This window comes from Drosophila kikkawai, chromosome 3L (genome assembly GCF_030179895.1).
Source record: "Drosophila kikkawai strain 14028-0561.14 chromosome 3L, DkikHiC1v2, whole genome shotgun sequence".
NCBI lineage: Eukaryota > Metazoa > Arthropoda > Insecta > Diptera > Drosophilidae > Drosophila > Drosophila kikkawai.
In genome coordinates this window covers 30400380-30421118 of record NC_091730.1, presented here as the reverse complement: position 1 = coordinate 30421118, position 20739 = coordinate 30400380, and the positions used below count along the sequence as shown (strand labels likewise).

Below are 20739 nucleotides of genomic sequence, written 5' to 3'. Positions count from 1 at the left end.
GCATTGCTTCGCGGGCGCGGAGGCCCCTACTCCGGCCGCTCCTTCCGCCTTCTCTCCAGAGTCCTGAATGTCTTCATGACGTGGGCGGCAAATGCGTCTGCCGCTTCCAACGCTTTTGGCTCCCCGAGCATCGTCGGCACCAATGTTTCGGCGGTAATCGGTGATCCCGCTGCTACCTCCAGTTCATGTCTCTCGAGGCCGAACCTGCGGCACTCGAAGAGAACGTGATGCACGTCCTCCAAGATGCCAGTGCCGCACTCCGGGCACCAGTCTTCCGTCTCATGGCCAAAGCGCTTCAAGTACTGGCGGAAGCATCCGTGGCCGCTAAGCACCTGGCTAAGGTAAAAGCTCACCTGCCCATGCGCCCTCTCCACCCATCGCGCTAGGTCTGGGATGAGCCTGTGCGTCCAACGGCCCTTCGAAGAGGACTCCCATCGAGCTTGCCAATTCACCATGCTCGTTCTTCTGGCTGCAAGCTTCACCTCGGCTCTGGACAGCGGTGACCGCCTGTCCTGTAGGGATTCGGAGATCTCCTTCCTCTCCCGGATGAGTTCCGTCAGTGGGACTTGCCCTGCGATAACAAGAGCCGCGTCCTCAGAGATTGTGCGGAACGCGCATGCGATCCTGATGGCACACAAGCGGTAGGTCGCCTCCACTCCTCGCATGTAGCTTTTGACAGCTGCAGCTTTGGCCCATACTGGTGCCGCGTACAAGATCTGCGCGGTCACAACTGACGATAGCAGTTTCCTCGAACATTGCTTCGGCCCTCTCGTATTCGGCAGCATTCTGGAGAGCGCTCCTACCGTCCCACTTGCCTTCTTGTGGACGTACTCCAGGTGCTCCTTAAAGGATAGTCGAGTGTCGATGAGGACGCCCAGGTATTTTATCGCCCGCTGCGACCGGATCCTCGTCCCTCCAACAAGAACGCTGGCCGTCTCCACTGCTTTCCGGCTCGAGATGAGGACAGCTTCCGTCTTGTGAGCCGCCAACTCTAGCCCCGCGAGAGCCAGCCAAGCCTCTACGGCTTGGATGGCCGTGTCCGCCCGCGCCTTCACGGCAGCTATCTCCTTCGCTGCCACGACGATAGCGACGTCGTCCGCAAAGCCAACCAGGCTGGTGCAGGCAGGCATCGAAAGCCTCAGTACGCCGTCATACATGGCGTTCCAGAGAAGAGGTCCCAGGACGGAGCCTTGAGGGACTCCGGCTGAGATATTATACTCTCTGGAACCCATGCTCGTGTCCAACGTGAGAACTCTGTTGCTGAAGTAGCTGAGCGCTACATTCAGTAGGTACCCCGGAAGGTTGAATTTCCTCAGGGACTCTAGCGTTCGGCTCCAGTCTGCAGAGTTGAAGGCATTCCTGATGTCGAGGGTTTTTTAGTGTTGTGTCGTGTGTGTGTTTTAGTGTTTTTTTTTTTTTTTTTGTATTCAAGATTTATTCCACTCTTTACTATCTTACATTTACAAAAAATTTACAATACTGATCAGACAAGACGGAAAAGATTTTGCGTAGAAGTACGGGCTCACGCCATGCGGTACCGCCGCATGGCATTGCTTCGCGGGCGCAAAAGCCCCTATTCCGGCCGCTCCTTCCGCCTTCGCTCCAGGGTCCTGAGGGTCTTCATCACGCAAGCGGCAAATGAGTTTGCCGCTTCCCACACTCTCTGGTCTTCGAGCATCCTCGGTACCAAGGATTCGGCGCTGATCGTGGATCCAGCTACCTCCTCTAGCTCCTGCTTCTCCAGGCCAAACCTCCGGCACTCGAAGAAGACGTGTTCCGCGTCCTCCACAATGCCAGATCCGCACTCCGGGCACCAATCCTCCGTCTCGTGGCCGAAGCGCTTTAAGTAATGGCGAAAGCATCCGTGGCCGCTTAGCACCTGGCTCAGGTAGAAGTTGACCTGCCCATGCGACCTCTCTACCCATCGCGCTATGTCTGGGATGAGTCGGTACGTCCAACGGCCTTTAGAAGAGGAGTCCCATTGGGACTGCCAGTTTTCTATGCTCCTCCTTCTAGCGGCAACCTTTAGCTCTGCTCTGGACGGCAGTGCCCTCCTGTCCTGCATGGCTGCGAAGATTTACTTCCTCTCCCGGATAAGCTCCGCCAGTGGGACTTGCCCTGCGATGACCAGTGCCGCGTCTTCCGAGATAGTCCGGAACGAGCACGCGATCCTGATAGCGCTTACTCTGTAGGTCGCCTCCACTCCTCGCATGTAGCTTTTGACCGAAGCAGCTTCAGCCCAAACTTGTGCCGCGTACAGGATCTGCGCGGTCACCACAGATGATAGGAGTTTCCTCGTGTACTGCCTTGGACCTCTAGTGTTCGGCAGCATCCTGGAGAGCGCTCCAGCCGTACCGCTGGCCTTTTGGTGGACGTACTCCAGGTGCTCCTTGAAGGACAGCCGGGTGTCGATGATGACGCCCAGGTACTTGATCGCCCTCTGCGACCGGATCCTCGTCCCTCCAACCAGCACGCTAGCAGTCTCCACCGCTTTCCGACTCGAGATTAGGACCGATTCCGTCTTGTGGGCCGCCAGCTCCAGACCTGCAACCGCCAGCCACGACTCTACGGCTTGGATGGCCGTGTCCGCGCGCGCCTCCACAGATGCTAGCTCTTTTGCTACCACCACTATAGCGACGTCGTCCGCAAATCCAACCAGGTTGGTGCTGACTGGCATCGAAAGCCTCAGCACGCCGTCGTACATTGCGCTCCAAAGGAGAGGACCCAGGACGGAGCCCTGCGGGACTCCGGCTGAGACGTTGTGCTCTTTGCTGTGAGCTACGTTCAGCAAGTACCCAGGAATGTTAAAGTTCCTCAGGGACTCTAGCGTACGGCTCCAGTCTGCCGAGTTAAAGGCATTCCTGATGTCCAGGGTGACCACCAGTAGGACTTGCTTCCTCCTTTCCACCTGGTTCCGGCAATGGCATCCTGCGCCAATTTGACTACCTTTGCAATGGCGTCCAGCGAAGACTTCCCCTTCGTAAAGCCATATTGCTCCGGGCAGAGTCCACTAGCGGCTTCGATGGCTTGGCTCAGCCGGGTTGAGATCACCCTTTCGAATACCTTGCCGATCGTGTCCAGCAGACAGATCGGTCTGGAGGACGATGCTTCTCCTGGTGGCTTGCATGGTTTGGGCAGCAGTAGCAGACGTTGCCTTTTCCATCTGTCGGGGAACGTCCCCTCCAGAAGGCACTTGTTGAACAGGCCGGCAACTTCGGACGTCAGCAACGATAGAGTCAGCTTGGTTGCTCTACTCGGAATCGCGTCTGGCCCCGGAGCCTTCTTGGGCTTCAGGCTTCTACCGGCAAGGAGAACCTCAGCTTCCGTGACCCAACGGATGTCGTCCAACTCGGTGCTCGGGAACAGGGAGCCAACTATCCTCTCCAGCGTCGCCGGGTCGGTTGGGGCACAGCCACCCGCATTAAGCCTCTTTACTACCATTCTGTAGGCTCCTCCCCATGGATCCTCCTCGGCGGCGTCGCACAGCTTGAGGAAGCATTCTCGTTTGCTGTTCTTAATGGCAGTCTTGAGCTCCTTTCTTGCTGCCCTGTAGCGGTCGTTACACGTAAGAAGACGCGGGGTGCCTCTAGCTCGCTGCAACAATCTTCTGCTGCGGTGGCATTTACGGCGCAGGTCCGCGATCTCCTCGCTCCATTAAAACATCGGGGAGTGGTGCTTTCTGAACGGCCTTCTTAGTAGCATGCTTTGGCTGCAAGCGCCGTCCACGGCCCAAGCCAGCTTGTCGGCCGTCTCGTTGGCTCCGTCTGCTTCGCCTGCCGTGAAGCCCTCGAGGGCATTTGCAAAATCCCGCGGCCTGAAGGTGTCTTGCCGGAACGCCTTCCTATCCGGGAGTAAGGACCCACTCGTGCGATGCGCGGCGCCTATCGAGCACTCGAAAGCCTCGTGGTCGCTGGCGGTATAGGCCTCGCTGATCTTCCATCGGGCGCGGCTGGCCAGCGTACTGCTGACATAGGTGAGGTCGATTACCGAGCCCACCCCAGCCCGGAACGCGCATGCGATCCTGATGGCACACAAGCGGTAGGTCGCCTCCACTCCTCGCATGTAGCTTTTGACAGCTGCAGCTTTGGCCCATACTGGTGCCGCGTACAAGATCTGCGCGGTCACAACTGACGATAGCAGTTTCCTCGAACATTGCTTCGGCCCTCTCGTATTCGGCAGCATTCTGGAGAGCGCTCCTACCGTCCCACTTGCCTTCTTGTGGACGTACTCCAGGTGCTCCTTAAAGGATAGTCGAGTGTCGATGAGGACGCCCAGGTATTTTATCGCCCGCTGCGACCGGATCCTCGTCCCTCCAACAAGAACGCTGGCCGTCTCCACTGCTTTCCGGCTCGAGATGAGGACAGCTTCCGTCTTGTGAGCCGCCAACTCTAGCCCCGCGAGAGCCAGCCAAGCCTCTACGGCTTGGATGGCCGTGTCCGCCCGCGCCTTCACGGCAGCTATCTCCTTCGCTGCCACGACGATAGCGACGTCGTCCGCAAAGCCAACCAGGCTGGTGCAGGCAGGCATCGAAAGCCTCAGTACGCCGTCATACATGGCGTTCCAGAGAAGAGGTCCCAGGACGGAGCCTTGAGGGACTCCGGCTGAGATATTATACTCTCTGGAACCCATGCTCGTGTCCAACGTGAGAACTCTGTTGCTGAAGTAGCTGAGCGCTACATTCAGTAGGTACCCCGGAAGGTTGAATTTCCTCAGGGACTCTAGCGTTCGGCTCCAGTCTGCAGAGTTGAAGGCATTCCTGATGTCGAGGGTTTTTTAGTGTTGTGTCGTGTGTGTGTTTTAGTGTTTTTTTTTTTTTTTGTATTCAAGATTTATTCCACTCTTTACTATCTTACATTTACAAAAAATTTACAATACTGATCAGACAAGACGGAAAAGATTTTGCGTAGAAGTACGGGCTCACGCCATGCGGTACCGCCGCATGGCATTGCTTCGCGGGCGCAAAAGCCCCTATTCCGGCCGCTCCTTCCGCCTTCGCTCCAGGGTCCTGAGGGTCTTCATCACGCAAGCGGCAAATGAGTTTGCCGCTTCCCACACTCTCTGGTCTTCGAGCATCCTCGGTACCAAGGATTCGGCGCTGATCGTGGATCCAGCTACCTCCTCTAGCTCCTGCTTCTCCAGGCCAAACCTCCGGCACTCGAAGAAGACGTGTTCCGCGTCCTCCACAATGCCAGATCCGCACTCCGGGCACCAATCCTCCGTCTCGTGGCCGAAGCGCTTTAAGTAATGGCGAAAGCATCCGTGGCCGCTTAGCACCTGGCTCAGGTAGAAGTTGACCTGCCCATGCGACCTCTCTACCCATCGCGCTATGTCTGGGATGAGTCGGTACGTCCAACGGCCTTTAGAAGAGGAGTCCCATTGGGACTGCCAGTTTTCTATGCTCCTCCTTCTAGCGGCAACCTTTAGCTCTGCTCTGGACGGCAGTGCCCTCCTGTCCTGCATGGCTGCGAAGATTTACTTCCTCTCCCGGATAAGCTCCGCCAGTGGGACTTGCCCTGCGATGACCAGTGCCGCGTCTTCCGAGATAGTCCGGAACGAGCACGCGATCCTGATAGCGCTTACTCTGTAGGTCGCCTCCACTCCTCGCATGTAGCTTTTGACCGAAGCAGCTTCAGCCCAAACTTGTGCCGCGTACAGGATCTGCGCGGTCACCACAGATGATAGGAGTTTCCTCGTGTACTGCCTTGGACCTCTAGTGTTCGGCAGCATCCTGGAGAGCGCTCCAGCCGTACCGCTGGCCTTTTGGTGGACGTACTCCAGGTGCTCCTTGAAGGACAGCCGGGTGTCGATGATGACGCCCAGGTACTTGATCGCCCTCTGCGACCGGATCCTCGTCCCTCCAACCAGCACGCTAGCAGTCTCCACCGCTTTCCGACTCGAGATTAGGACCGCTTCCGTCTTGTGGGCCGCCAGCTCCAGACCTGCAACCGCCAGCCACGACTCTACGGCTTGGATGGCCGTGTCCGCGCGCGCCTCCACAGATGCTAGCTCTTTTGCTACCACCACTATAGCGACGTCGTCCGCAAATCCAACCAGGTTGGTGCTGACTGGCATCGAAAGCCTCAGCACGCCGTCGTACATTGCGCTCCAAAGGAGAGGACCCAGGACGGAGCCCTGCGGGACTCCGGCTGAGACGTTGTGCTCTTTGCTGTGAGCTACGTTCAGCAAGTACCCAGGAATGTTAAAGTTCCTCAGGGACTCTAGCGTACGGCTCCAGTCTGCCGAGTTAAAGGCATTCCTGATGTCCAGGGTGACCACCAGTAGGACTTGCTTCCTCCTTTCCACCTGGTTCCGGCAATGGCATCCTGCGCCAATTTGACTACCTTTGCAATGGCGTCCAGCGTAGACTTCCCCTTCGTAAAGCCATATTGCTCCGGGCAGAGTCCACTAGCGGCTTCGATGGCTTGGCTCAGCCGGGTTGAGATCACCCTTTCGAATACCTTGCCGATCGTGTCCAGCAGACAGATCGGTCTGGAGGACGATGCTTCTCCTGGTGGCTTGCATGGTTTGGGCAGCAGTAGCAGACGTTGCCTTTTCCATCTGTCGGGGAACGTCCCCTCCAGAAGGCACTTGTTGAACAGGCCGGCAACTTCGGACGTCAGCAACGATAGAGTCAGCTTGGTTGCTCTACTCGGAATCGCGTCTGGCCCCGGAGCCTTCTTGGGCTTCAGGCTTCTACCGGCAAGGAGAACCTCAGCTTCCGTGACCCAACGGATGTCGTCCAACTCGGTGCTCGGGAACAGGGAGCCAACTATCCTCTCCAGCGTCGCCGGGTCGGTTGGGGCACAGCCACCCGCATTAAGCCTCTTTACTACCATTCTGTAGGCTCCTCCCCATGGATCCTCCTCGGCGGCGTCGCACAGCTTGAGGAAGCATTCTCGTTTGCTGTTCTTAATGGCAGTCTTGAGCTCCTTTCTTGCTGCCCTGTAGCGGTCGTTACACGTAAGAAGACGCGGGGTGCCTCTAGCTCGCTGCAACAATCTTCTGCTGCGGTGGCATTTACGGCGCAGGTCCGCGATCTCCTCGCTCCATTAAAACATCGGGGAGTGGTGCTTTCTGAACGGCCTTCTTAGTAGCATGCTTTGGCTGCAAGCGCCGTCCACGGCCCAAGCCAGCTTGTCGGCCGTCTCGTTGGCTCCGTCTGCTTCGCCTGCCGTGAAGCCCTCGAGGGCATTTGCAAAATCCCGCGGCCTGAAGGTGTCTTGCCGGAACGCCTTCCTATCCGGGAGTAAGGACCCACTCGTGCGATGCGCGGCGCCTATCGAGCACTCGAAAGCCTCGTGGTCGCTGGCGGTATAGGCCTCGCTGATCTTCCATCGGGCGCGGCTGGCCAGCGTACTGCTGACATAGGTGAGGTCGATTACCGAGCCCACCCCAGCCCTGCTGAAGGTCTGACGGGAGCCTTCGTTCAGAAGGACTACGTCCAGGGAGGCGAAGGTCTCCAGCACCGCTCGACCTCTGGCGTTGGTCCGAGAGGACCCCCATTCCATGGCCCAGGCGTTAAAGTCTCCGCCGACCACAACGTTGCTCCTCCCACGCAGGTCGCTGCACAGCTCGTCCAGTACCCTGCCAAACGCTTCCAGTGAAAGGCTGGGTGCCAAGTAGCAGCTGTATAGCCAGGTTCCGCCAATGTTCGCCCGAACGAACCCTTCCGCTGATTTGGTGTCGCGCATCTCCGGCGCATCCGCTCCGCAGCTCCACAAGGCCGCTTTGCCAGAGAGGTCAGTGGCCCAGTCGCGGTTGTTACCAACCCTGTAGGGTTCGCTTAGGACTGCCACCTCCGAGCCAAGCTCTCGCACCGTCTGCGACAGGAGATCCTGAGCTGCCCTGCAGTGGTTCAGATTGATTTGAATCAACTGCATGGAGGTCGAAGATTCCCCTTTCCACTATCTGAGACTGGGCATCCCCTGGCGCCTGCCTTGTGCCTCGTCTCCTTCCTTCCAGCCGCAGCGCATATGAAGCATGACGGCTCCTTGTTGCACGAGCCCGCCTTGTGTCCCGGCTCGCCGCAATTAATGCAGCAACCGCTCCTGTCCACAGGGCCCTTGCAGGGGATCGCAATATGCCCTGGTTCTAGGCATCTGAAGCACCTCACGGGACCAAGTCGTTCCCGGATCCTGCAGATGGACCATCCAATCCGAACTTCACCATGATGGAGGACGGCTTTGGCAAGGGATACGGGAAGGCTGACTATTGCAGTTTGGGTTTCAGCAAAGCTGCGGCGCATACTCCGCACTTTCACCCTCTCTGCCTCGAAGTTAAACTGGCCCGCGAGGGCGGCGCACCCCTTCTGCTTCGTCGCGATCGTGTCGATGTTGCGCACTTCCAAGACGAGGACTTTTGAGTCCTCAGTCGTAGCGCGCACCGACGCTGAATCTCCGAGCACCTTCTCGATGTTCTCCTTCATTGTCGCGGCGCTCTCGGCGCTACCCTTCGCCACCTCCAGGAGCAGGTTGCCGTTGTTGGTTCGGCGAACCTTTGACACACAGCGTCCCAGGTCCGACAGCTGCTTGTCGTCTCTCCTCGTCACCATTGCGAGCACCTCGCTGTAGGACTTGCCGCTCGCGTGGACAATGACAGCGTCTGGCCGAGTGCGGCGCGCTGTTCTCGTCTTCCTCGCCACGACCTCCCATTCGTTTTCGGGGTTCTCCTGGCTCACAGGCTTCCGGGCTGGCCTATGCTGCTCCGATGCAACATGCACAGCCGCTGGCGGCTTCGCACGGGGCTTCTTGGGCGCCTTTGCGCTTTTCTGCTGCGCTAGACGAGGGAGTGGCGGGGCCAGCACCGGTGCGGGTAATCCCGGCGCCTCTTGCTGGCTTAGCCTTCTCCACGGCTCGGTTTGGACCGATGCCTCCTTTTTCCAGGCGGTCGCCGTTTGCTGCTCCTTGTCCGCGCTTTGGGTGATCTGGGCGCATTTCCGGCATAGGTTATTCGCGACCCGGCTCTCCTGCCTGTCGCTGACACCTGCCGCGGCCGTTCTGTTTGCTACAAGGATGTTGGAGTGCAGGGACTTCACCTTGGCAATCATCTCCCTCAAGGACATGGTGATGTGACGCGTCGTTTTGTCCATCATCTTCAATGAAACCTCATGCAGCAATTTTCCCATCTCCTGGAGATCCTGCTGGCAAGCTGGCTCTTCTGACGCCTTGCATTTCTTGGCCGGCGTAGTTCTTGGTCAACCAGCCGGGCTTGCAGGGTCTCGTGACCTCTTGGGGGGCGGCGTAGAGTCTGAGCTCTGCCCTCCTTGGGTCTTGTGCAGCTGTGGCGATCGGGCGAACTTGCTGCTCCTGCTGAACGCCGCTGCCTCTTCCTCTTCCCTTGATGCACATGGCGACCCCGCCAGTGCTGTTCCGCCCACGAAGGGGTTTACCTCTTCCATAGCCGGCTTGTCGGTCAGCGCCGGGCTCCCACGCTGGCCAAGCGACGGGGGTTATACCGCCCCAACTGTGTGTTTTAGTGTTGTGTTGTGTGTGTGTTTTAGTGTTGTGTTATGGGTATTTTGTGTTGTGTTTTCCGGTTCTGATCCGCCCCCCAGATGTGGTTTTGTGTCCCCAATGTATACGCGTTTTGTTTTATGTGTTTCTGGATTCCGTACGAGTATTATTACCGGGGATATGAATTTTCCTACCTTCCATGGCCCGTCATACTTTGGCGCGAGTTTGGCGTTGAACTTGTCTGCTGCGTTGGATAGTGGGTGTGTTTTGCACCATATCAAGTCCCCTACCGGCGGCTACCACTCCTGTCTACGTAAATTGTAGTGCTGTTTTTGTTTTTCCGCCGCTTCTTGCATGTTCGCCGTGGCTTCTTCCCTCAGGTTGTTTAGCCTCTTCCATCTCGTACCTATATTTTTCCCCGTCAGCCCTGATCCGGCTGTTACGGCGTCGAACACCGTGTTGGATAGCCTTAACTCCTTCCCAAATATCAGCTGTGCCGGGCTGAATTTGGTTGACTCGGACGTGCTGCTATTGTATGCCAACATTAGTTCGGGTAGGTGTTCATCCCATTTCTTGTGCTTCTGCTCTGCCAGTTGCGCTATCATCGTCTTTACGGTGCGGTTTGTGCGCTCTGTTGGGTTTTCCTGGGGCGTGTACGGTGCTGTAAACTGTTGCCGCACGCCCCATTTCTCCATAGCGGTTTTCGTTTTCCGCCCCGTGAACTGGACACCATTGTCCGAGATCAGTATTTTCGGCGCCCCAACTCTCGCTATTACCCTTTCTCTGAAGGCTTTTAAGAACGCCTCTGCGGTTGCTTGTCGGATTGCAGCCAGTTCTACCCATTTCAAGAACTTGTCCACTATTACTATCAACGTGGTGTTCCCGTGTTTAGTGCGAGGGAGAGGTCCGACAAAATCGACACACACCGTCTCTCAGGGTGCCTCCGCGATCCTCGTCAACATTTTTCCTGCTGTTTTTTGCTGGGAAACTTTGTATCGCTGGCAACACTGGCATTCCCTGACGAACCGTCTCACGTCCCTTCCCAGTCGTGGCCAGAAGTATCGTTGTTTGCCTAAGTGACCTGCTTCTGCCGTGCTATGGTTCTCTGCCAATACTTGTTGTATCTCCTCTTTTGTTATGCATAGTTTCCATGGCTGTGAGTCCTCGCTATCCCCGCCTAATTTATAGAGTCGATCTCCCACTTTCTTGAACTCTGTGTTTCCTGGGTCGTTCTCTACTTCTTCGAGCTTTTGTTCTAGCCAGTCCCTTGCTTCCTTGATAGCTTTTAGTTGGACTCTTGGTGCTCTTGATAGTGCGTCTGCTACCTCATTCAATTTTCCCTTTCGGCATTGCACTTCGAACTGAAAGGGTTGGAGACCTAACGCGCATCTCGCGACTCTTCCTGACGGAGTCTCTATTGAATTAAGCCACTTCAGTGCCATGTGATCCGTAACTACCGTAAATTGGTAGCCTTCTAAGTACATTTTGTACTTATTGATGCCCCAATATATCGCGAGGCATTCCCTTTCGGTGGCGCTGTAGTTCCGTTCCACGTTACTTAGCCTCCTGCTGGCGTACGAGATCACGTGTCCCCCGTCTTCTCCATCCTGCGTTAGTACCGCGCCTATCCCAAAGTCGCTGGCATATGTCTGCAATTTGAACTGGCGACTGAAATCTGGGCATGACAGTACTGGAGTCCTTGTCAAACTTTCCTTCAAGCTGTCGAACGACTTCTGGTGCTTCTCGGCCCATTCAAACTTTTTCCCTTTCTTAAGGAGGTCTTGGAGCGCTCCGGCCTGTTCCGTGAAGTTAGGTATAAACCTTCGATACCATGATGTCATCCCTAGGAAACTGTGTACCTCCTTCGTGGTTTTCGGTGCCGAAAGCTCTTGGATTGCCGCTATTTTTTCTGGGTCCGTTCTTATTCCTCGGTCGGTCACGACGTGTCCCAAGTATTTCAGTTCTTTTTGAAAGAATTGGCATTTCTCTGGATTTATCTTTAGATTCGCCCTTTGCAATCTTCTGAACACTTCCCCCAGTTTCTCCAGATGCTCTCGTTTGCTCCGTCCAATGACCACGATGTCATCTAGGTAGGCAAACGCAAATGGTTCCATTTCCGGGCCTATTATTGTGTCCAGTGCCCGCTGGAATGTTGCTGGAGCAGTCGTCAATCCGAATGGCATCACTTTCCACTCGAACAGCCCCCGCCCCGGTACTGTGAATGCCGTATATTGCTGGCTGTTTTTCTCCATTGGAATCTGCCAGTATCCGGATTTTAGATCTATGGTGCTTATGAACCTTGCTTCCCTTAATTGGTCCAGTATATAGTTCATCCTTGGTACCGGGTAAGCGTCTTTCTCTGTTCTTTCGTTCAACAGTCGATAATCTATGCACATCCGCCACGTGTTGTTTTTCTTTTTTACCAACACTACTGGTGCGCTATATGGGCTGCGCAATGGCTCTACTAGCCCTAATGCTAACAACTCGTCCACCTGTTCGTTAATTATAGCTTGTTGATTTGGGTTCCGTGGATAATACCGTTGTTTTATAGGTCTGTCGTCCTTTAAGTGTATTGTGTGTCTCGTAATGTTACTTACTCCCTGCAACCCCTCGAATACTTGCCTTTGATTTTCCAGGAACGCTTGTATTTCCGCATCTGATGGTTCTGGCATCTCTTTGTCGGTTTCATTGTCATGTCCTCTATGGCTGTTACTTCCAGTTCCAGCTTCCCGCACCGTAGTAGGCTGTGAGCCCCGGCTAGTAAATCCATTCCTAACAAGATTCCGCCTGCGACCTGTTTCAGAATCAGGAATGTTAGGCTAAATGCCTTCCCCGCGAATTGGATATCTGCTGTGAACATTCCTACTGTTCTCTGGTTCGATCCGTTAGCCATCATGATTTCGGCCCGGGCTCCGCTCCACCTACCCTGCTTTCTGAGGTCTTGGTACCTATTCATCCCTATCGCGCTACGGGATGCTCCGGTGTCTATTACTCCCTTCGCCGTTCTGCTTCCGACCCTGATGCGTGCGGTTATTTGGTACCCGTCGCAACTCAGCTGCTTTCCTGGTGCTGGCTCTAGTCTTGTCGCCTGAGCTGCCAGCTTTATCTGCTCAGGCCTCCTGCGTTTCCCGATCCCATTCTGTAGCATTCCGTTGTTCTGATGTCGTTTCTTCCACAGACCCAGCAAAATAACCGTTGCGGGTTGCCGCATGTGCGTGCCGCATGGCCTGTCCCGCCACACCGCATACAAATTTCCGGCCGTATTTGCTGCTGTGCCGGCTGGTTGTGTCGCGTCCGGTCCGCTGCCTCGATCTCCTCCACTTCCTCTGCTAGTTTGAGGAACTCCGTCATCGACCTAAATCCTGATCTCCGCGTGTAGAGCTTGATCTTGCTCCTACAGTTGTTAAATATGCGGTCGAGCTTTTCCTCTTCTGACAGTTTCGTGAATCGCATCAGCTTCCTTAGTCCCATAGCGTATTCCCTCACTGGTTCTGAATCCCGCTGTTTAAGCTGTGTGATCTGTGTCCTTAGTTGTTCTTCGTATCTTGGAGGCAGGAAGTACTCCAGTAGTTCAGTTGTTAGTTGCTTCCATGTGATTATTTTGGTTGGAGTGGTGTTCCACCAGTCTATGGCGGCTCCTTCCAATATGTACGGCATGGTCTGAATGAGCTGGTTCTCTTGAATACCGTATCCGGACGCCCACTGCTCCATTTTGTTTAAGAACTCCAGTGGTTTGTCGTTCCTTGGTATCGGATTCCCCAGCTCCGTACTCGGTCAACCACCTCTGTTTCCATCCTCCACTCTATTTTCCTTTCTTTCTCTCCTTCCATCGTTCCGTCTAGTTTCTCCTTTTTCGCTGCTCTGATCCGAGCTTTTGCGCTTGTTGTTGCTTCTTCCTCGCTGCTCTGCTCCTCTTCTCTGCTTTCCGGTCTTATCTCTGCCGGGTTTTTGTCCCTTCTGTATCTCACCGCTGTCCCGGCGAGTTGGTGTCCTTGCTCCTCTTCCTCGAATAGCTCTTCGCTTTTCCCCGACGTGTCTAATCCGAACTCTTCTGCGTATTCCGTAAGTTCGTTTTTCGACGCTAGGTATACCCAGCTTGACATCACTCTGCCGGTGTCGGTCTTGTTCCTTGCAACCACTTCAATCTGTTCGGGCGCCACTGTGACGGTTAGTCATTCCTCGGGGCTCAAGGATGGCCAGGGTTCGTCTCAGATATTTATTTGTTGTTTGAGGTGGTTGCTGCAAGGAAATTCTCGATCCGGGTTCCAGAGGAGAAGGCCGATAGTTAGGGTATACTTGGACTAAACGATTTATTGTAGATAAGGGTACAAAGAGGTAAGACGGGGTTTTGTGTCGGCAATTAAGAATATCCGCTCAAGCTCGCTGTACTTCGGGCCGGGTCGTCGTTCTCCGGATGCGTTTCGTCGCACTGGGTCCGCCGTCCTTCTCGAGATGCGTTCCGCCGCCCTGGGGTCCGCTGCCCGTTCCGTGCCGGGGTTTCGCGTGGCCTAGCTTCCTAGATGAGCGAGAGTAATTGGTGGAGGCCCTGAGGTCTCCTAGGTTAGGATGTGGTTAGTGAAGGCCCTAAGGTCTTTCAAGTCAGTGAAATATGCGGAGGCCCCTGAGGTCTTCCAATAATAGAGCAGTGGGTAGAGGCCCTAAGGTCTTCTAAAGATTAGCGGAGTTTGTTAAGGCTTGCTAAGGTCTTCTAAGATGAGAAGTTTGTAGAGGCCCTAAGGTCTTCTAAAGATTGAGAAGTTTGTAGAGGCCCTAAAGTCTTCTAAGATTGAGAAGTTTGTAGAGGCCCTCAGGTCTTCTAAGATGAGAAGTTTGTTAGAGGCCCTAAGGTCTTCTAAGATTGAGAGGTTTGTAGAGGCCCTAAGGTCTTCTAAGCTGAGAAGTTTGTAGAGGCCCTAAGGTCTTCTACGATGAGAAGTTTGTAGAGGCCCTAAGATCTTCTAAGATCGAGAAGTTGGTTAGAGGCGCTAAGGTCTTTTAAGATTGAGAAGTTTGTAGAGGCCTTCCAATATTGAGACGTGCACGGAGGCCCTAAGGTCTACCGAGATATATAGAGACTTATGGGGAGGCCCTTAGGTCTTCCAATATTGAGACGTGCACGGAGGCCCTAAGGTCTACCGAGATATTTAGAGACTTATGGGGAGGCCCTTAGGTCTACCAATATTGAGACGTACAGAGAGGCCCTAAGGTCTTCCACAAGTTATAGACGTAAGATATGGTCGGGGTCCGACTATTAGTTACCACTTTACCAGTATACCTTACTCGTCCCTGCTCCTTAGGCGGCTCCTTCCAGTTAGCTTACCCTTGCTCCTGTAGAGGACTTGGCCGATCGCTGGCCGAAAACTGAATGCCTTCCAAGGTCTGAGGCTCGCCTTATATAGCGCTCTGGCGCGGTTGAGTGTGGCTGTCGCACCCGAAGAAATTTGCCATAATAGTGTGGCCAGACCCTCCTCGGGCCAGTGTGACCCTTCGGGCGCGATCATGGCGCGCGCGCGCATTTGAATTAAACTGGCACTCTTTGCGGTGGGTTTTGACTTCATTTTATTTTGTCGTCTTCATGTTTTTATTCTTATTTCTTATTACTTAATACATATTTTGTGACTTCATGTGTTTATTCTTATTTCGTTGTATTTTGTGACTTCATGTGTTTATTCTTATTTCTTTGTATTTTGTGACTTCATATGTTTAAGCTATATGGACTGGAAGTACGGGATCATTGGAGGCTAGTAGCAGCATCACACTGCCTCCAGAAATTAAGCGCCTTTCTGGCGTAAACATTTTTATCCCCCCTCCCCCCCTTGCGAGGAAACGCAGCAAAAGGACCAAGAAAGAAAGCGTAGGATAACGCTGAGCGCTCGTGGATATGGAGAAGAGTGTGGTGGGTCCTGTCCACACGACTGGCATCGGTCGTTACTTCGGCAAGATCCTCCTGAATGGTGGTGGGCCAGGAAGTTGACGCAGTATTCGAAGACTGCCTGAACGCTTCTCAGCGTTTCCGAAGGGGATTTTCCCTTGACAGACTCGACATTGGTAGGATAAAATACCTCGTCTGCTTTTGATGTCATCGTATGGAACCCAGTAATTGAAGGAATCGGGAGAAGTGGTCACTAGTGTGTAGAACGCGGAAATCCTTTGGATAAGTGAAGATATTTGTGGAGGAGGAGTGGCTTGGATGCAATTATGGAATGAAAGACTACTTGCAAAGCAATTTAAGCACAACTTCTTTTTTTTAATATATGAAGTATGATTTTCTATCGTCATTTGGAGAAAGCGTGAACATTTGGATGGTTCTCTGCAGAACACAAATCGCATCTTTTGGATATGGGAACAATACGCGTACTAAGGGATTTTAGTAAACGCGGTGCCGTCTTTTTGGACGGACTGAGGCGTAACGTTGGAGATTGAATAGAATTTATCGTTTCCAGAGTTCTATGGCGCTCAGTAATGGCCGTATGACACTCTAATGCAGTTTTTATTAATTAGCTACTTCATTTTGTTTGGATTATTTTGGAAAAACGACTACGGTCACACCCACCGTAAAAGGTAAACAAAAAAAAAACCGCCGCCATTCGCGCCGTATTACTATGAATTTCTGAATTCCTCGTTAAAGTATTTTTGCATAAATAAATGCAGATTTCTTTAAATTTATGTTTTTAACCTATAAACTTAAAATTTTTTTAATTATTACCAAAAAAAAAAGTTGATTAATTTTACAGCGCAAAACATATTATTTGTCCTAATTTTCTACTATTTTTTCAGTTCAAAAACCAGCGAAATTATATAAAAATAAAATTCTCATTGTGGAACCATTCTGTCAATGAGCTGGCTAATACATTTTTCAATTACAATTTTTTTTTTGCTTTAAATAATACACATTATCATATACTGAAAGCCAATCCTCAAAAAAAGTTAATTGGGTTTGGGCTTGCGCAGATAAATCGCTACCTGCCAGGTGTCCATTTTTTTCACTTTTTCCTGGCTAAAGTATTCTCTTTCTTTTTTGGCTGGGCTGAGCCACCTACTACACTATAACTACGGTCTTTGTGGATCTATTCTGGATCCAAATCAACTTTCATCTGCTGCGTCAAACTGCGTCTGCGGAAATGCAACAGCATAAACAAAAACTACTCAGGGTTAAATATACCAAAATACCGACACAATTTCATACAAACCAAAAACTATACTAACTGTAGCGCTCACGGGTTTGTGGCGGTTACACTTTAAGGGGGTCTTCTCATTCAAAACCCGTTTTTTGGACCCTTTTTAAAAAAAATTCTAATTTGAAAACGAAAAGAATAATTGAAAACTTTTTTTCTTTATTGTATTAAAAAATGTTCAAAGTAAATAAAAAAATTTTTTTTTGCCTCGATACGAGGGTTGTTCAAAGAGTAATGAGACTTCAAACTTGGTGGTGGAAAAAAAAGGTGTCGTCCTGGCGGCCACGATTCAGGGTTTCCAGAGTGTCCGAAATGAAAAAAAAACGGGGTTATAATCAGAATAAATGTCATTTTCGGGTGACGGAACAGATTTTTTAAAATATTTTTTTAAACAAAATGGCGGCCATTCAAAAAAAAAATTCGATTTCGGGCTTTTTTTTGTAGTTTAGTGTAAAAAAAATAGAAAAAACAATTTTTTAAAAAATCTGTTCCGTCACCCGAAAATGGTGACAATTCTGCGTCGATTCCACTTTGTTTCATGAACTAGAGATATCATGGCCGCCAGTTCGAAAAACGTGGTTTCGAGATAAACGCGTTTGAAGTTTGAAAAAAGCTCATTTTGCGAAGAACTTGCTTCCCAAAAAAGGCTGTATCTTTTAAAGTATTTCGAATTTCTAAAAATCCTTTTGGGGACATATTCAAAACATCCCAAGCTATTAATAAATGCAAAAAAAAAAATCGAAAAAAAAGTCGCCCAATGAGGAGACCCCCTTAAATTTAAAAAAAAAAATTTTTGTTTAATATTTTTTTTTTCAGTTTTCAAATTATTTTTATTTGAGCAAATACATAAAAATAAATATAAAAGGTTAGGTTAGGTTAGACCGGACGGCCCTCGAGGGGCCACATATAGGCTAATAGGGCCCAAAGCTATCCGGGGAAACTCCTGGATGGACCTTGTGACGACTCGACTGGTCGCCACTAACATGTACATATATAAATAACTATTTCCTAAATTAAGCTTAAAACTACTTATGTAAATACACACACCACCCGGCACGAAGCCATACACACACACACATTCACACACGCACACATCACCCGGCATGAAGCAAACGGCATCAAGCCAAATAAACCCCGCGAAGGGAAGTTCAAAACGAGTGCAAAGCTTTTGAAGTTACGCGCGCAAGTGGCAACGCTGTCAGCGATAGTATCAGCATCTGGCAACGCCAAGATCGAACGCGGCAGCGCTGCCGGCAGAAATTAGGTCACGGCTACACTGCGGAAATTATGTCAATTTAATTCTCGCAAAATTCTCGTTAACTAAAAGTGTCCGTGAGTAACCGCGTGTCCGCGTCGGGAAAAATTATCCTGCAGGACCTCTAAGGACATCCAGCCAGGGTGAGCATGGCCGCCGGCCATTAAGTATATTGGGGATTTATCCCACACCCGCCGCCAGAAGTTATTTTCCCGAATAAAAGTACCAATTAGAAAAACATGTGCTTAAATCAATTTGCGCGTTTTCCCTGTCTTCGTGCGCGGGCCGGCGCCCCTCGCCGGCAGTGACCAATTCCCCTCCTGCTTTCCCCGTAGCACCGGAGTAATTCCGGGTGCGGGCGGAAGCCGAACGGGAACAGGAGTCCGTGGCTGCTGGATTTTCCGAGTCCGGACTTGCTGCGCGAGGCCGCCGGTCCCCTTCCCCCTTGCCCATCAGAGAGCCATCCCGGGCGAGGATCTGGGGTTGGTTGCTGGATTTTTCTGAGCCAACTGTCCCGCTGCTGGATTTTTCCGAGCGCGGACGCAGGCATCGGCTGCTGGATTCCTCCGAGCCGTTGTCCTGTCCCAACGGACGCCGCGCTGCTGGGATTTTCCGAGCGTGGGCGTGGCTGCTGAATTATTCCGAGCCCTCTGAACAATCCTGCCGGTGGATTCTTCCGGGCGAGGATTCGGGGCTGGCTGCTGGATTTTCTCCGAGCCAGTGGTCTCGCTGCTGGATTCTTCCGAGCGTGGACACAGGCCTTGGCTGCTGGATCCCTACGAGCCTTTGTCCTGCCCCGAAGGCGCCCCGCTGCTGGATCACTCCGAGCGTGGGCGTGGGCGTGGTCGCTGGATAATTCCGGGTCACTCGTCCCGCCGCTGGATAATTCCGTGCGCGGACGCGGGTTTGACCGCTGGATTCTTTCGGGTCGCCCAGTTCCCCTGGCCAAATAATCACGTGCAAATATTTTCTTCCCCATTTTCTGGGAACAGAAAAATTATCGGCGCTTCTCCGTTCTGGGTGTCTCACAAATTTTAAATTTGTGAGGGGACTCTGGGCCGCTGAGGATCACCCCGGCCGCCCAGACGCTTCCTTACATGTCGCCCGAGCAGGGACAGCCCAGGACGGAAAGTTGGTCATCTTGGCAGATTAAAGCCCCGCCAGCCGATATTTTTTTAGGTCAGAAAAATATATATACGAGTATATAGAAAAAAAAAAAAATATAATAATATATCTATAGGGAGAAAAAAAATATAATAATATATATGTCGCAGATTATTTTGTTAATTCAAATTATAACGATTTTTGTGGGTACACACTTGTTTAATTTATTATTGCTTCTCTGTTCTTTCGTGCGAGGCATACACTGTTTTGCCAACGTAGCCTGGGCGTGTGTATGAAAGAGACGGATATTGTTTTCTGAGAACTCACCACACCTACGTGTGTGTTGCAAGGTAAAAAGGAGTTGAAAATGAATGACACAGCGTTTTTGAGTGGCAAGCAGATTGGTTGAAGATTTGAGGAATCATGCCACGCGCCAGGAAACGTTACGCCGAAAGTCAAGTTGAGGACTCCGATGGTGAATCCTCGTCATCAGAAGTGGGATTACCTCCGCGTCCAATCAATGATGCAAATCTTCTAACAATTCTGGAGCTGCAAAACCGTAATTTCGCCGAGTTGATAAAACAAGTACAGTGCTCTCAAAATGAACCAAAAGAGGCAAAAACCATTGTGCTGCCAAAGTTCAACCCTGATTGTGCAGGATCAGACGCGCTGTCCTGATGTTCTACAGTCGACTACATATTGTCTGAAAACCAGCTCGTGGGGAGCGCTCTTGTAATGGCCCTCAGCAAATCATGGAGGGCACCGCATCTCACTGGCTCTCACAGACATGTTTTCCCGGCATTACATGGACGCAGTTTCGAGAATTATTTTTGCAATATTTTTCCGGAACTGAGACTTTGGCCGCGACTGTTATGAATTTGCTAAACGCACGCCCAAATGAAGGAGAGTGCTTGTCGTTATATGGGAGCAGAATGGTCACCTCACTAATGGCCCGCTGGAAGTCGCTCAGCGTTGAGCAGATTGCAGTATCCGTCACGTTGGCACATGCAGCTGGCATAGATACACGGTTGCGCCGTTTGGTTTTTACGACGGACATCAAAAGCCGAAATGAGCTGCATCAGGAACTCAAAGCCTTTTCGTTTGACGCCGGACAGAGACAGCATTCGAGTGACAACGTATCGGCACCAGAAGGAAAAAGAGACAGAGCTATGCCTCACATCACGTGTTACAACTATGGCAAACCCGGCCATAAGAAGGCGGAATGTCGCTTTAACAAAGAGACAACTCATTTGGAGCAGCCCCGTAATAATCAACAATCTGGATATAGAGGAGCATCCGTGATCTGTTATAAATGTGGAAAATCTGGACATGTTTCTGCGGTATGCCCGGATCGTCAGGAGCGTCCACCGGTCACGACCAATACAATCAAAGATGTGAACATATGCACCGTACTCGACCCATAGGAACGTTGCTGCAGTTTGGTGAGTCGTTCCAATTTTACTTCGACTCCGTGTGTCCGCTCATCGAAGAGACTGTATCCACGAGATTATTAAAGAATAAACAACTGTTAAATGTTTTGATTTTTGAGCGTTCTTTTAAAGTCTTATTTTACGTAGTTTTACGTAGTTCATATCAAATACGACGCTCCGACTAGTTGAGAAATTTTAGGTAGGGGCATCGGCGTAACAATTACAGCGCACTTATGTTTAATGAAAAATAGGAAGAGGACCTTTTTAAGTGACCGTAATATTAGGAGATTGGTATAGACTTGAGGAATTAAATAATAATTATT

The 20739-nt window shown here is 51.8% G+C and overlaps 1 protein-coding gene across 1 annotated transcript; it reads left to right on the top strand.

Moving 5' to 3' along the window:
• Positions 1-19918: 19918 nt before the first annotated feature.
• On the top strand, positions 19919-20410 carry LOC121502756 (DNA-binding protein HEXBP-like). Its single transcript, XM_041776465.1, has one exon. The coding sequence runs from the start codon at positions 19919-19921 to the stop codon at positions 20408-20410; it is 492 nt and encodes a 163-aa protein (XP_041632399.1).
• The last annotated feature ends 329 nt before the right edge of the window (positions 20411-20739 follow it).

Bases quoted from the DNA above. Each gene is read 5' to 3' on its own strand.
- LOC121502756 (XM_041776465.1), top strand. From the start codon at position 19,919: ATGGTCACCTCACTAATGGCCCGCTGGAAGTCGCTCAGCGTTGAGCAG.